The following is a 14,458-nucleotide window of genomic DNA, read 5'->3' on the forward strand; positions in this document are numbered from 1 at the left end:
GCTGAGCGGCATGTCGTTTCATCAATATCTGATGTTACATTTTAAAAGGGAACTATTTGATGAGGGAAGATTCAATCCAAAAAGATTAGAGTAAATTGTACCAGATTTACTTCACAAACATTACTGAATCCCTCCCGCTTCCCCCAAAAAAGAATATCAAGAAAGACCATAAAGCCAAAAAAAAGTATTGAACTCCAAAACCCAAATTATTACATAATAATAAGCATTTGTCCAATCACCGCAAGTTATTAAAATAACAGGATAATCATTCCAAAGTCAAAGTCACGGCCTAAACAGAATATCTTGCTGTAGATGAAGATGAGCAAAGCTGGTTGCACTTGCATAAAAATTTTTGAAAAACATTTCACTACATACGCCTGGTCCCAGATACTGGGTGGCCCTACATAGGCCTAGTCCCAGGTACTGGGTGGTCTTACATAGGCCTAGTACCAGGTACTGGGTGGCCTTACATAGGCCTAGTACCAGGTACTGGGTGGCCTTACATAGGCCTGTTTCCAGGTACTGGGTGGCCCACAAAATGAAGACTTTTCCTTACTTCACGGGTTTGCAAGCAGCGAGCGTTAGGCCCACACATCATATGAAATATGAAGAGACCATTGGGGAAGAAAATCTGTTCAGTACTTTTTTGGGCATGGTGGTTAAAGGTTGCCCATTAACTCAATGAGAGTCAGATGGTGAAGGATGCTATTTCAGTAAACGACACTTCAAAACTTTACTTTGAACAAGACAGGTACACGTTGGGCCGTGCGGGATGATGAAACTACCCTTGCCTGCGAGAGGCGTTCCTCACTTTCTCAATGAATCTTTTGAAGATCTCCCCATTTGTCGAAACTTTCAAAGTTGAATGGCATGGCCTGCTCATGGAGCCAAAATAATCTGGGAATAAGATTCTCCAAAATAATGGAGAATCATGGGATTATTTTCTACGGGGACGAGAAGATTTTTACACAAAGGCAACACATTCTCACAGGGCTGAGGGCGAAGACGGTGGCGCCCATCTCGATGAGGACTTGATGGTCTTCACAAGTTGTTTTCTACAGATCTCCAAGAATATTGTTCATATTTCATGAATACAATGTTGTTTAATACAAATGAAACTTTTCAATCTGAACTGTAAATGTCGTCATTTTGTGAGCTACCCTGAATAAAGTTCAAAATCGATTCGACGCGATATATAGAAGGGAGCATCTGATTGCCCCGTCTTTCTGCAGTAAACTCCGTCTTTAAAATATCCTTCCTGCACCCACTCCTGCAAGGATAAGAGGGGATGGGGTGACAAGAGAGGGACAGAGAAAGAGAATTAGGAACATTTTCGTAAGCAAAATCACCGATGGATGACTGGAAGCTATTGAGAGGTTCACCAACTTCAGCGGATTGTAAACATATGCCTAACCAACTCACCCCAAACCCCCCTTTCCTTTCAGATTCCTCTGAATAATTGAGACTGTGTTCAAAAGTGAACAAACCAAAGATTGAGCAGAACTTAAGAAGGGGGTACGGGACAAAAGGGAAGGTAAATGACTGGAAATTTTACAAACTGTCCTCTTATTTAGGTTCCTCCACTGTTGTCATAATGTTTCTTGTATTTTGTGTTTGATTGATTCAAGAGTAGAAAATAAATTCCCTTTTTTAGGCCATTTTCCCTGCTAGAGCGGGGGTTGGCCTTGCGGGCTCCATGACGGTCATCATGGTTTCCTTTTTGAGGCAATGTTTTTATGGCCAGATGCCCTTCCTGACTCCAACCCTTTAGTCGCCTCTTACGACATGTAGGGATACGGTGTACCTATTCTAAAACGGAGCACACACCGGCACATTCATCCCAGCAAGCTGGTACTCAATTTGCCGACCTCGGAAGGATGACAGGCTGAGTCAACCCCCCCTGGCGTTAATTCAACGATCGACCAGGATTCAGACTCAGGATCCTAGGATCCCAAGCCAGCACCCTAACGAAGCCAACACCAGGCTCAAGAGTAGAAAATATGGCCAATTTTAGAAAAGGCTGGAAAGTCTGGTCAATTTTAAAACCACATTGTTTCGCTTCCATTCCCCTCGCAAGGATTGACAAGCAGACAGAGACCCGTATCCGATATGCAAGGAGTCACTCCAGTCAATTGGCTGTGTGATGTCATGACCTTTCCCTCTGCATTTCACCTGCAGTGTAACTTCACTTACGATTACGTCTAATAAATAAATGAAATAAAAACCCGCTTTTGATTCCATTCCGACCGACTCGTTTATCATCACCTCCACATATGTTAACACCCCTCATGTATTTATTATGCTAACTAGCTGGGCCTACCCGTCATTTCGCTGACGTGTTTAATAAAAAAGGAGCATGTTGTACTTCACAAGCACATTGCATGTAAAATGAACTGAAACACGAAAAAAAGATCTTTTAAAACACATTGTTGTTGTTGGTATAACAGTGTACTATTGTTACCTCGAGAAGTATTACTATATGTAATTTCGTATGCGTCCATCACTTTTATTCCAAAGGATTCCTGCCATCGTACCATTGGTCAAATCCTGCTTCTTCCTCTTCTCCCAGAAAGAAAGGTTTTTAAAACAGGAATTTTTATAATGAAACAGACACCAAACTTTGTTCCAAGTAAACCAATTATTAGCTTTGCAAGGGTATCATCTTATTATTCTACAACAGCAGGAACCCTTTAGGATAAAGCGTGATGGACGGTCGCTTCTCCTTTTAGACAAATTAACCGAGCACAACCTCATGCTTCTTCCTATTGCAGGTTCAAATCCCATTTACTGTCCATTGTGTACTCATGCTCTTGCAATTCTGGTGTAAGGACGATGACATCACCTAATGCTTGTCATATACGTACATACACCTTAGATTGTTTAGTGGAAAAGAAAACAAATCCTCATCACCTCCTCATCCCTTCTTTTTCTTATTTTACAAATTACAAACAGCAAACTCACCTGCATTTGTTCACTGCTGAAGGGTCCATATATTTCTGCAGAATCCGTATTTTCCCATTTGAATTCCCACTGAACCTCTTCCGATTGTAGTTCTGAGGACAAATAAAAGAGGAGCGGGCAGAGAGGGGAAAAACATGAGCATATTCACATGGTTAACAGGTGGAGGTGGGCAGAGCATGAGCATGTTCAGTCATGGAAGACCAAATTTACAGGAGTTTTTCAGGACAACAAGTTGTTTTCCAGGACCTTTAATGCAAATGTTTTATGTAACAAGTGACGTCAGAATAAACCACAAGAATATGAATTAAACCTTGTTTGTTTGCTGTTATTCCATTAAATGCGTGAAGCCATTTCAGTGTGGCTTTCATGGTAAATCCCAGGGAAAGGTCATAATTGGTAGCGTTCTCTTAAAGAAGCCGGCAACGGAATTAACAATTCCAACCAGGGGCCTGCAGATTCTCTATAATTGCACAATTTTCTTGGATATTCTATTTGCACAATCTTTATATTTGTACAGGAGTTTCAAGGACTTGGACAACCTTTTTAGGACTTTCCAGTACTGGAAAATGCTTTTGTATTTTTCCAGGAATTTCAAGGAGTTTCAAGGACTGTGCAAACTCTGTGTGAGAAAGCATGGCTTTGATTAACTATAATCGCAAACCCCACTTCTAATTCTCACCGGGTCTTTCTCTCTTCTTCACTTCTGTTGACATTTTCTCATCCTCAGCAAACATATCTAGAGTATCCACGGCTTGTACTGAAGGCCCCTTTTCTGCATTCCCGTTTCTCTTGGAGGCTCCCAATACACGTAGGCGGTGAGATATCTTCTCCTGAGTGTCCTGATATATTTCATAATATCCGGCTTGGATGAGCTCATTTGCCAGGCCTGTGAGCTGGAAACAGAGACTTGTTATTAGAAGTGCTGAACAGAAATGAGGAAGGGGAAGGGGAAATGGGGGGTAGAAGAAGAGGAAAGATGACGGTTAAAAAATTAACAAGATACAATCAAACAGGAAAAAAGGTAAAAGTTAACATCAACTGAACATTTTACTCACTTCCAACAACTGCTCTTTCTCTTCTTCCTCCTTTGACTTCTCTGAGGGAGTATCCTGTCCTTCCTCCTGTTGGACTCTTCTTCTTTTTGGATCTGGTGAGTCCTCTTTGGAAGTGCTTTTATCACCAATTTTATTTTGTTTCGCTTTCTTTTTTTCTTGGCCCCTCGTTTTAACTCCACCAAGGCGCTGGATTGTTCTTGCTACTGATTCACCTAAGAAGAAAGTTAAAGAAAAAACTCAAAATTTGATACAAAATTCCTAGTGGAACTCTTTGCCATCTTTCAACTTTGCTTTAGGTGGGAAGTCGTGGGGATTTGCAATGGCTTGCCATCATCTTTGCTCTAATTCTTTTTCAAAAATACAAATGATTAATTTGTGGGTACAGTTCATACAAAAACTGGCGGCTTCGTTAGAATTCATCCAAGGCCGTGGTTGGTGATTTGCATTTGAATAACCGGTGTGCAAATGCCTGATTGAAAGTGACTTTCTATGGTTGAGAGGTCCACAGTGAGCCTTACTCAAAACATATTGGTGTTGCTCTAGACCGAAGCCTGACCTATTGAGAACATTTGAAGTATGTTTGATCACCACAATTCAAAACTTGTGGGCACAAGTTAGTGAGTGCATAAACCCTGCATACGTGATTGGCTTATTTCTATGCACCTTGGCTTTAAAAAAACAACAAGTCGATTGCATGGGGATCTTTTTCCATTGTAGTTTCACCTCAAACCAATTTCTTTAAACAGCACACTTGTAACACCTTACATGGTTTTCATACCTCAAAAGACACCACACTGACAAACCTGGCTTCAGATGAGACAATATGGCTGACAAGATCCTTTGCTCATCCACTTCAATTTCCTCATCATCCGAATCGCATTTATCTTCGGCAGGCACTGGGCGTTCCTTCACGTTCATCTTCAAAACGGAAATAGGAGGAACGAGAGACTTCGTAGGACACGACACCCCGCACAATGTTACTTCAATTTTAATAAAATATTGATTTTAACGATCGTTTAAAAAAATCTGAAAGTTTATTGCTATTGAAGTAGTCCAGAAGCAGTCCCGAACACCACCTTGTATATATGTATATATATATATAAATTAAAATTGGAGTACTGCAAAACTGGAGGTTCTTGGAAGTATTATGAAGGCATATAACTATATAAATAAAATAAAGATTGTAAAAGTCGTACAAACAAATTAATTCTGGTTTTACCGCCATTTCCGCAGTGCCTATTACATCACCCGATCTAACACATTTCATTAGTTATTCATGCCTGTTGTTTGTGCCCATTATGACATCCTTAAAACAGTAAGTTTTCTGTTTGGAATGACTTAAAATTTTATTTTACTACCAGACAGGCAGACTTTGTAAACAAAATCGCACCCGTGTCCGAAGAAAGCGGTTCAGTTTGGCATTTTAAATATGAAATAGGCAAAGCCTCGAAACAAACGAAACACTTTGGAACACTTTCAAATTAAACATGGTGGGTTGGAAAGGTTCCTCTTCTTAATTTTTGATGGACGGATGGAAGGAAGGACATCGCCAAATATTGAAGCGGTTTAACCACTAAATTTTTTTTTTACCTAACTCCTGCACATGTGTGGTCAGGACGAATTCAGAGCCAAGGTATGGTAAAACGAAAGACTCGTTTTCCTATTCACGCTCCAATTTGTGTTCAAAATATAACATTCGATTTAAATAAGTTGTCGTCAATCATAAACTGACTATAATAAGTTGTGGACCTTTTATAAAGCAGAAACAAAGGTTACCTTGAGGCATGTTGTCTGAAAGTATAATTTAGCTTAAAATATAGAAAACGATTGCATTACATATTATTGGCTGCCTCTTGCAGACATTTATTTATTTGTTTAAACCCAGTTCTTAGCAACTCTCATCAGCAAACACATTGATGATTAAGTCCATTAGAAAAGCGAATTCAACAAAAGGGCCGAAAGTTTATTGATACTTGAGAGTGCGGCCTCGTAAATAAATAATGCATTGGTTGAATCACCGTGCCTCTCACATATCCATCCAGTGTTCTTGCATTCTCCTGTACTTTTGTTCATTCATTACCTCACACTTACCCAGTTGATATTGTCCAGCCAGTTATCCCGAATCAAAGACTCCTTTTTCGCAAAGTAATTTCCTTCACAATCAAAATGTCCCTCGTCCATCTCCTCCTTCAGGTTAAAAGGAGTGATGGGAACCCCACCATCACTCGTCAACGTCTCATTCTCCTGCCCTGTCAATCAGAAGAGGTAAACAGGAAATAAATGACAAAAAATTAAAACAAGCAAACATTAGCTTATCCACTAATGTGAGCGTCAGGCCAAATCTGTCCCTGTAGCGCCATTTTGTCCAGCCATTTCATACGACCAGTGGCCATGGAATCTCTCAAGCCCACGAGACTATATCAATTGGCTGTTATTATATGGTTTGCCAGTATTAATAAAACTTTAAGACAAAAAAACAAACAGAGATGGAGACAAAGAGAACACCATATCATTACGTTGGTGGAGCAGGTGCCAAACTTGTTCGAGTGTATTGGAAGTTGTCGGTGCAACGTCAAATAGTCTCAGAGCAATGCTGAGACGTTTCTACACATCCATAATTATTGTGTTGCCCCTTTTTCCTACACACCATGTCTGCACTCCAACAAAAGAAGGGATAAGTGGCAATAACGCAGCAGATTCAAGAACACCTGGTCTGAGCAGTATTTGGTTTCTTCTTCTTCGATGTTTGTTGCCATATGGGCAATAAGTTTGTTTCATTTTATGACAAGTTAAAGTGAAGGAGGCATTGTTTTGATCCAAAAAAGAGGGTTGTTAAAACCTTGTATTTTTGTTCACGCACTATTTATAATTCAACGAAACCTGGTGGTGTATTGGATCGAGCGTCCACTCCGAGTCTGAGGTCAGTGGTTTGAACCCCAGCTGAGTCGTACCAAAGAAACATATGCTGCTTCGCTCGGCTTTTAAAAAAGATAGAGCAGGGGTAACCAACCATAGGTTGGCAATAGTAGTGTCGGCTTTCATGGGCCGGATGTAATGGCGTCCTGCCAGGTAGGCAGAGTAAAAAAAATTGCGCCTGTGTCCAAAGGAAGCGGCTCAGTTTGGCATTTTTAATATGAAATAGGCAAAGCCTAAAAACGAAGTAAACCCATGAGAATTACCTTTCAGAATTACCCTTTAGAACCTATTAGAATTACCCTTTAGATTTACCCTTTAGAAATACCTTTAAGAACCCATTACAGTTACCCAATTAGCTCTTTCACGAGCCTCGATCTTGTATACAAAAAACAAAAAAACAAATACCCTGTATAACCCTTTAGAATAAAACAAGGTGGGTTGGAAAGGTTCTTCTTCATTTTTGACAGACGGCCAGACATAGCCAAATACTGACGCGGCTTCACCGCTTACAGATGATCTCACTCCTCTCTGCACATGCGTGATCGGGACGAATTCAGAGACAAAGCAGTGCTAAACTACATGTTTGTTTTCAGATTCATGTTCCGATTTGTGTTCAAAATTGATCATTCAATTGAAATAAGTTGTTCCTCGATCATAAACGGACGTTTACAGAGAGACAGAGACAAACGGACGGACACGAACCAATTGCTTAACTGCACATTTTGCTTCACATGCACAGGGTAATAAACCGAGGGGCAAAGACAAAGACAAAGACAAGGACACAAATATAAATGGACACAGGGTAGATTGATATACATACAAGGTAGATATACCTGAGTAGTGCTTACCGTCTATGTCATCGATGTTCAAGATGGAGTAGTTGGATGATGATGTCCCTCTCCCCATCGCCCCTTCCTCATCATCCTCCTCTTCCTCATCACTATCAAGTGAATGTTTGGCTTTGAACCTGCTGCCTGCTCCTGTAACCGCCCTTTTACTTCCATCCTGCAAAAAGGTCCATTTGATATAAATCTCAATAATCCGGGGCTCTTTGCAATGGATGCATTCACTTATAGTTTGGTTTTTGTAACATAATACAGCAAGCGCTATATCCACAAGACATGTCTTGTCTCATCGTCTCATGTCGGCTCTCGCGTCTCATCTCTTCTTGTGTCTCGTCGTCTTTTTTTTGTTTCGCGTGTGTGCGTCCCTCGCTTGTACATTAAACGGATGTCCCGTCTGCCAGCATTCATTGGTGGACGTTAAAGATCCCACGGTGTCCTTCACAATGATTGATCGAGCTATCGCCAGCACCACGAACAAATGCCAAATTCCTGCCCTAACCAACAGAGGGCATTGTATCAGCGGCACAGCTGCTCCCTCAGCCACCCCCATATCCACAATACAGAACATGCACCCAGCAAGCTCCATATCCATAATACATATACCCAGCTAGTACCAAATCTACAATACAGGTATCCAGCAAGCACCATATCTACAATACAGGTACCCTGAAAGTGCCATATCTACAATACAGGTACCCAGCAAGCACTATATCCACAATCCCAGCACATGGATACCTGTACAGTGTACATGCATGAATAGTACCCTTGCTTGGGCAAGTACCCAAGTACTTTTGGATCTTGGGTACTTGCCTTGGGCATGTATGAATAGTACCTTGGGCATGTATGATTATCATGGGTGGCACCATATCATACAATGTGCCATATCATACAATGTGCCATACAATGAAAGTGCCATATCTACAATACAGGTACCCAACAATGCACCATATCCATTACCTTGGGCATGTATGAATAGTACCCTTGCTTGGGCAAGTACTTTTGGATCTTCCCCCATCCAAAACCTTGATCTTTTCTACCCCCGCTAATTTCACCCCAAATCCTACACTTTTTTGAAATACCAACTTCTGTCCTGGAAGTCCTTGGTCTCCTTGTGTTCACGCCTCCTCCCCCCAGGCCCTCTCCCTCCCGCGCTTCTCCCTGCTCTCAGGTGTTGTGTTTGTGTGCTTCCCCTCCTCTCCCCATCTTGTCTTCCGCTCCCTCTTTTTGTATGTTTTGTTTGTCTGGTTGATTTGTTTGTAGAATAAATGTTAGCTCTTTCACGAGCCTCGAATCAGTATACAAAAAAAAAAAAAAAGTACAATCATTGAAGGGTTGTATGTTAATAAATAGGCTGAGCTTCCTGAATGTAATCTGGCATCTGCAGGTTCAAATCCTGACTGCTGGAATGGCACAATGACAAACCCCCAAGTGCATGTAATGCTAAAGAGCAGCATTTACATCTGTCACAATCTTTCTATTCCATCAGGATGTTATTCTGTTGTGCAGCTAACAGAATAATGTACTGTACTGATGAAATGGAGAGATTGGTCGGTCCGGTCTTTTTACCCTCGGAACCTCCAGATCACAATGTAAGGAACCCAGGTTCAAATCCCGCATACCAGATGTCATGTAATTTTTGTAAAAGAACACCGATGTCTCCTCATATCTTAGTCCTTTACGTCATACAAGTGTAAGCTCCATTACAATCTTTAGATTAATGTAAAATAAAAACAAATTACAGTATGCGGTTAACATACAAGGACTCTTACTCGTTTAAGTTGCAGATCCAGCTCTTCTTCTGCCTTTTCTTCATGTTGTTCGTCGTCCTGCTTCAACTGGGCCTCAAACCGAACTTTTCGTTTCAACATTGTTGGGCTGGAGCATGAACGACAGTCACAGAGAAATGAAATCATTGTTACAACCCTCTCCAAATCCAAAACCCTGAAGATATCAGCAGCTGATGATCCATCGTGTGGTCATGTCATAAGATGTTCACGCAACCATTTGTGATGTTAAGTGAACTCGGCAGAGTACTGAGCAGCACTGTGTCTTGTATACAGAGTCAAGGCTCGTGGAAGAGCAAGATAGAAGAACGGAGCAGGATGCAACATAACAAAGGAACAGCAGAAAGAAAAGGGGCCTTTTTCTGTCTTGTCTTATCTTGTTCTGTCTTGTCTTGTCTTGTTCTGTCTTGTCTTGTTCTGTCTTGTCTTGTTCTGTCTTGTCTTGTTCTGTCTTGTCTTGTTCTGTCTTGTCTTGTTCATGTTCTGTCCATTTCCGGACCCATTGCACTCACCCATTCCCGGACCCGTGACCACATCACCCCCGTCCTTTACAAGCTTCACTGGCTCCCCATCCCCCAGAGAATCCAGTACAAAATCCTCCTCTTGACATACAAAGCCCTCCATAACCTGGCCCCATCCTACCTGGCTGACCTCCTCTCCAGACACACTCCCACCCGCAACCTCCGCTCTGCTGGTACCAACCTCCTGACCCCCTCCATCCGGACCAAATTCAGATCCTGGGGGGACAGGGCCTTCTCCATCGCTGCTCCCACCCTCTGGAACTCACTACCTCACACCATCAGAGACTCCTCCTCACTCACCACATTCAAAACATCACTAAAGACCCACCTGTTCAACACTGCATTCAACATTCAACCCACAGCATTTAACCCCTGACTATGTCTTCTCCTTCTCCCTCCTTTTGCTTTAAATATTTCCCTATTGATTCTTGTCTTTTTGCAATTGTTGTTTTCATGTATTGTTATGCATTATGTTTGCCACTCTGTCAAAGCGCCTTTGGGCTTCTGGAAAAGCGCTATACAAAATAAATAAATGAATTATTATTATTATTATTGTCTTGTTCTGTCTTGCCTTGTTCCATCCTGTCTTGTTCTGACCTGTTTTATTTTGTCATCTCGTTTTATTGTTTCGTCTCATCTCATTTCTTGTCGTCTCGTGTCTTGTTCTGTCTTTTCTTGTTCTGTCTTGTCTTGTTCTGTCTTGTCATGTTCTGTCTTGTCTTGTTCTGTCTTGTCTTGTTCTGTCTTGTCTCCTTCTGTCTTGTCTTGTTCTGTAATGTCTTGTTCTCTCTTGCCTTGTTCTCTTTTGTCTTGTCATCTCGTCTTGTTGTTTCGTCTCGTCTCATGTCTTGTCGTCTTGTCTTGTTCTGTCTTGTCATGTTCTGTCTTGTCTTGTTCTGTCTTGTTCTGTCTTTTCTTGTTCTGTCTTTTCTTCTTCTGTAATGTCTTGTTCTCTCTTGCCTTGTTCTCTTTTGTCTTGTCATCTCGTCTTGTTGTTTCGTCTCGTCTCATTTCTTGTCGTCTCGTGTCTTGCTCTGTCTTGTCGTGTTCTGTTTTGCCTAGTCGTCTCATGTCTAGTCTTCTCGTGTCTTGTCTTCTCATGTCTTGTCGTCTTAGATCTTGTTTTGTCCTGTCTTGTCTTATTGTGTCGCGTCTTGTCGTCTCTTGTTCACATGTCTCTTCTTGTGTCACGTGTCTTGTATTATTGTCTCGTGTCGTCCTTTCGTCTCTCACGTCTAATCTCTTCGTGTGTCTCGTCGTCTTTTCTTGTTTCGCGTGTGTGCGTTCCTCGGTCGGACATTAAACGGACGTCCCGTCTGTCAGCATTCATTGGTGGACGTTAAAGATCCCACGGTGTCCTTTACAAAGATTCATCGAGCTATCGCCAGCACCACGAACAAATGCCAAATTCCTGCCCTAACCAACAGAGGGCATTGAATCAGCGGCACAGCCGCTCCCACAGCCTTGTGCTCCATATGAACGAAGAAGATGCCCTTGCTTATTGTATCCAACTGATGCTCCATTGTGGGAGCATTGCCTTTTAAAAAGCTAAAACAAATAGGAAATAAAATAGAAAATGGTGATCGATCCGCCGTGGAAAGAAGCGAAATTGACGTTTTGAGCCTTACCCTTCGTCGGAGCAAAGGAGAGGCCTTACCCTTCGTCGGAGCAAAGGAGAGGCCTTACCCTCGGTCCCAGGATCGAAACGTCAGCTTCTCTTCTCTCCACCGCGGATCAATCACCATTTAAGGTACTTTATTTTATTCCCAATTTGTTAGCTCCGCCACTGAACGGTGGCTATGTTTGTTACTTCAAAATCGAAGATTCACAAGCATATCGGTTGGTCTAGTCTGTGACTCTGTCTGTCTGTATGTCAATCACCTTCAGATCACGATTTTATAAACCAATCTTCACAACACTTCACAAAATGGTAGATTGATTTTGAGATCAAAAGGTTAACATAAGCTAAAGTTAAACAATTTTGTCAAATTTCTAAAATCCTCAATTTTCATCCCATGAACTTGAAATGGAGTTACATATCAAGACACTGAATTCAACCACCAATTGTTTTTGAGGTCAACATAGCCCAAAAGGTCAACATCGGCCAAAGGTGAACAACTTAGGTGCGATTTCTAAAATCCTCAATTTTCATCCGATTAGGTTGAAATTTAACAGGATTTGCATATCAGGTCACTGAATTCAACCACCAAATATATTTGAGGTCAAAAGGTCAAAATAGGCCGATTTCCTAGAATTCTCAATTTTCATCTGATCGAGTTTAAATTTTAAAAGGATTTGCATATCAGGTCACTGAATTCAACCACCAAATATATTTGAGGTCAAAAGGTCAAAATAGGCCGATTTCTAAAATCCTCAATTTTCATCCGATTGACTTGAAATTTAACAGGATTTGCATATCAGGTCACTGGATTCAACCACCAAATATATTTGAGGTCAAAAGGTCAAAATAGGCCGATTTCCTAGAATTCTCAATTTTCATCTGATCGAGTTTAAATTTTAACAAGATTTGCATATCAGGTCACTGAATTCAGCCACCAATTATTTTTGAGGTCAACATAGGCCAACAAGTCAAAATAGGCCAAAGGCCAACAACCGAGGCGCAATTTTAAAAATCCTCAATTTTCATCCGATTAGGTTGAAATTTGAAGAGGATTTTCATATCAGGTCACTGAATTCAACCACCAAATATATTTGAGGTCAACATAGGCCAACAAGTCAAAATAGGCCAAAGGCCAACAACCGAGGCGCGATTTTAAAAATCCTCAATTTTCATCCGATTAGGTTGAAATTTGAAGAGCATTTGCATATCAGGTCACTGAATTCAACCACCAAATATATTTGAGGTCAAAAGGTCAAAATAGGCCGAATTCCTAGAATTCTCAATTTTCATCTGATCGAGTTTAAATTTTAAAAGGATTTGCATATCAGATCACTGAATTCAGCCACCAATTATTTTTGAGGTCAACATAGGCCAACAAGTCAAAATAGGCCAAAGGCCAACAACCAAGGCGCGATTTTTAAAATCCTCAATTCTCATCCGATTAGGTTGAAATTTGAAGAGGATTTGCACGGAATTCAATCACAAATAATTTTCTAAAACTTTGTGATTGTTTATTTGATTGTTGTGATTTAAAAATCATAAAATCACAAATCACTGAAGGTGGTCGGAGGTTGTGTTTTCACCCCTGTCTGTCTATGTCTTTGCTTGTTTGCCTGTCTGTCTGAGCAGGATATCTCAAGAAGTTATAGACGGATTCTGATGAAATTTGGTGGACAAGTTGAGTGTATGATAAGGACGAATTGATTCGATTTTGGTGAAGACCCGGATCTGGATCCAATCCTTTTTTTCAGTGATTCTTCTTCATTGAGAGATGGGGCCAAAAACTATACATAGCAGGATATCTCAAAAAGTTGTGGACGGATTATGACAAAACATGGTGGATGAGATGTGGAAGTGACAAGAACAAGCCGATTCGATTTTGGTTCAGGTCCGAATCCATATCTGACCAATGAGTGGGATACAAAACACAAACTGCATAGCCTGGTGGGGGTATGCTCTCTACCGAGTGCTGTCCTAGTTTTACGTTATTTTGCAAGATTGGAGTACAGTCCCACATGGAGGGATGGCACATAATAATAACAATAATCCCATGAAAATAGTTGAGCAACATGCGTGAAGTTTTTTAAAAGTAATTCAGATTAATATTAGTCATGTATCAGTTCCTATAACAGTCCTGGACAGGCAGTGTTTGTTATATTAAGTGTTCTGCGTTGTAGTAAATAAGGACATGTCGATTCTAAAACCAAATTCGCTCACCTCTATCGCTTCTTGTGTCTTGCCCTTTACAATCGGCTGACAAATTTTTTTATAAAAAAAGTAAGGAGTAAAATTAAAAAATAAAGGGAGAAATCAAAACTCAGTACAGTACTGTATACAAAACACTTTCCCACAACGACGCCACAAAATACTGTACGGAGCTCTGTCCCAGAATGCAATGCGAACAGTGTGTTGACGAACAGTGGTTGGTTGTCCTGTTATGTGTCTTATAATTAATTTCTGTTTTAAATTACTTGTATTCATTACAGTGTTTTACTTATAGTTAAAATTCATTTCAATAAGAGAATACACGTTCGAGTTGAGGAATCGCACTTTCGATTTAAACTTTAATGTATAAGAATTTCATTTTTTTCAATATACTTATTGTGATTTTTTTACTATATATCTTTTACTTGCTTTTCATATGCTTTTTTGCTTCAATATACGTATAGTATTGTTTATGTATTTTCCGTTTCGTCGTGGTTGTGAGTGCGACCAAGTCGAGGTGTATACCATCAATCACGGCTGGTATTCCACC

At 40.7% G+C, this 14,458-nt stretch overlaps 1 protein-coding gene across 1 annotated transcript; it reads right to left on the minus strand.

Annotated features, from left to right (window-relative positions):
- Window positions 1–91: 91 nt before the first annotated feature.
- CD2BP2 (CD2 cytoplasmic tail binding protein 2) lies at window positions 92–14,124 on the minus strand. The gene is made up of 9 exons (XM_068124201.2): window positions 13,921–14,124; window positions 9,547–9,652; window positions 7,781–7,937; window positions 6,108–6,265; window positions 4,820–4,934; window positions 4,017–4,228; window positions 3,641–3,854; window positions 2,962–3,053; window positions 92–1,270 (listed from the first exon to the last, which is right to left on the minus strand). Exons 2-9 carry the CDS (start codon window positions 9,643–9,645, stop codon window positions 1,157–1,159), a joined length of 1,161 nt encoding a protein of 386 aa, XP_067980302.1. The 5' UTR covers window positions 9,646–9,652; window positions 13,921–14,124; the 3' UTR covers window positions 92–1,156.
- Between the last annotated feature and the right edge of the window lie 334 nt (window positions 14,125–14,458).

Source organism: Myxine glutinosa, unplaced genomic scaffold (assembly GCF_964187855.1).
Source record: "Myxine glutinosa unplaced genomic scaffold, kmMyxGlut1.1 SCAFFOLD_3515, whole genome shotgun sequence".
In the NCBI taxonomy this organism is placed as follows: Eukaryota; Metazoa; Chordata; class Myxini; order Myxiniformes; family Myxinidae; genus Myxine; species Myxine glutinosa.

Excerpts from the sequence above, each read along its gene's own strand:
- CD2BP2 (XM_068124201.2), bottom strand. The coding sequence starts at position 9,645 with ATGTTGAAACGAAAAGTTCGGTTTGAGGCCCAGTTGAAGCAGGACGAC. Across the intron at positions 3,054-3,640 it reads GAAGAAGAGAGAAAGACCCG|AACTACAATCGGAAGAGGTT; the intron begins GTGAGAATTAGA and ends ATTTGTCCTCAG. Across the intron at positions 1,271-2,961 it reads TCAGCAGTGAACAAATGCAG|GAGTGGGTGCAGGAAGGATA; the intron begins GTGAGTTTGCTG and ends TTATCCTTGCAG.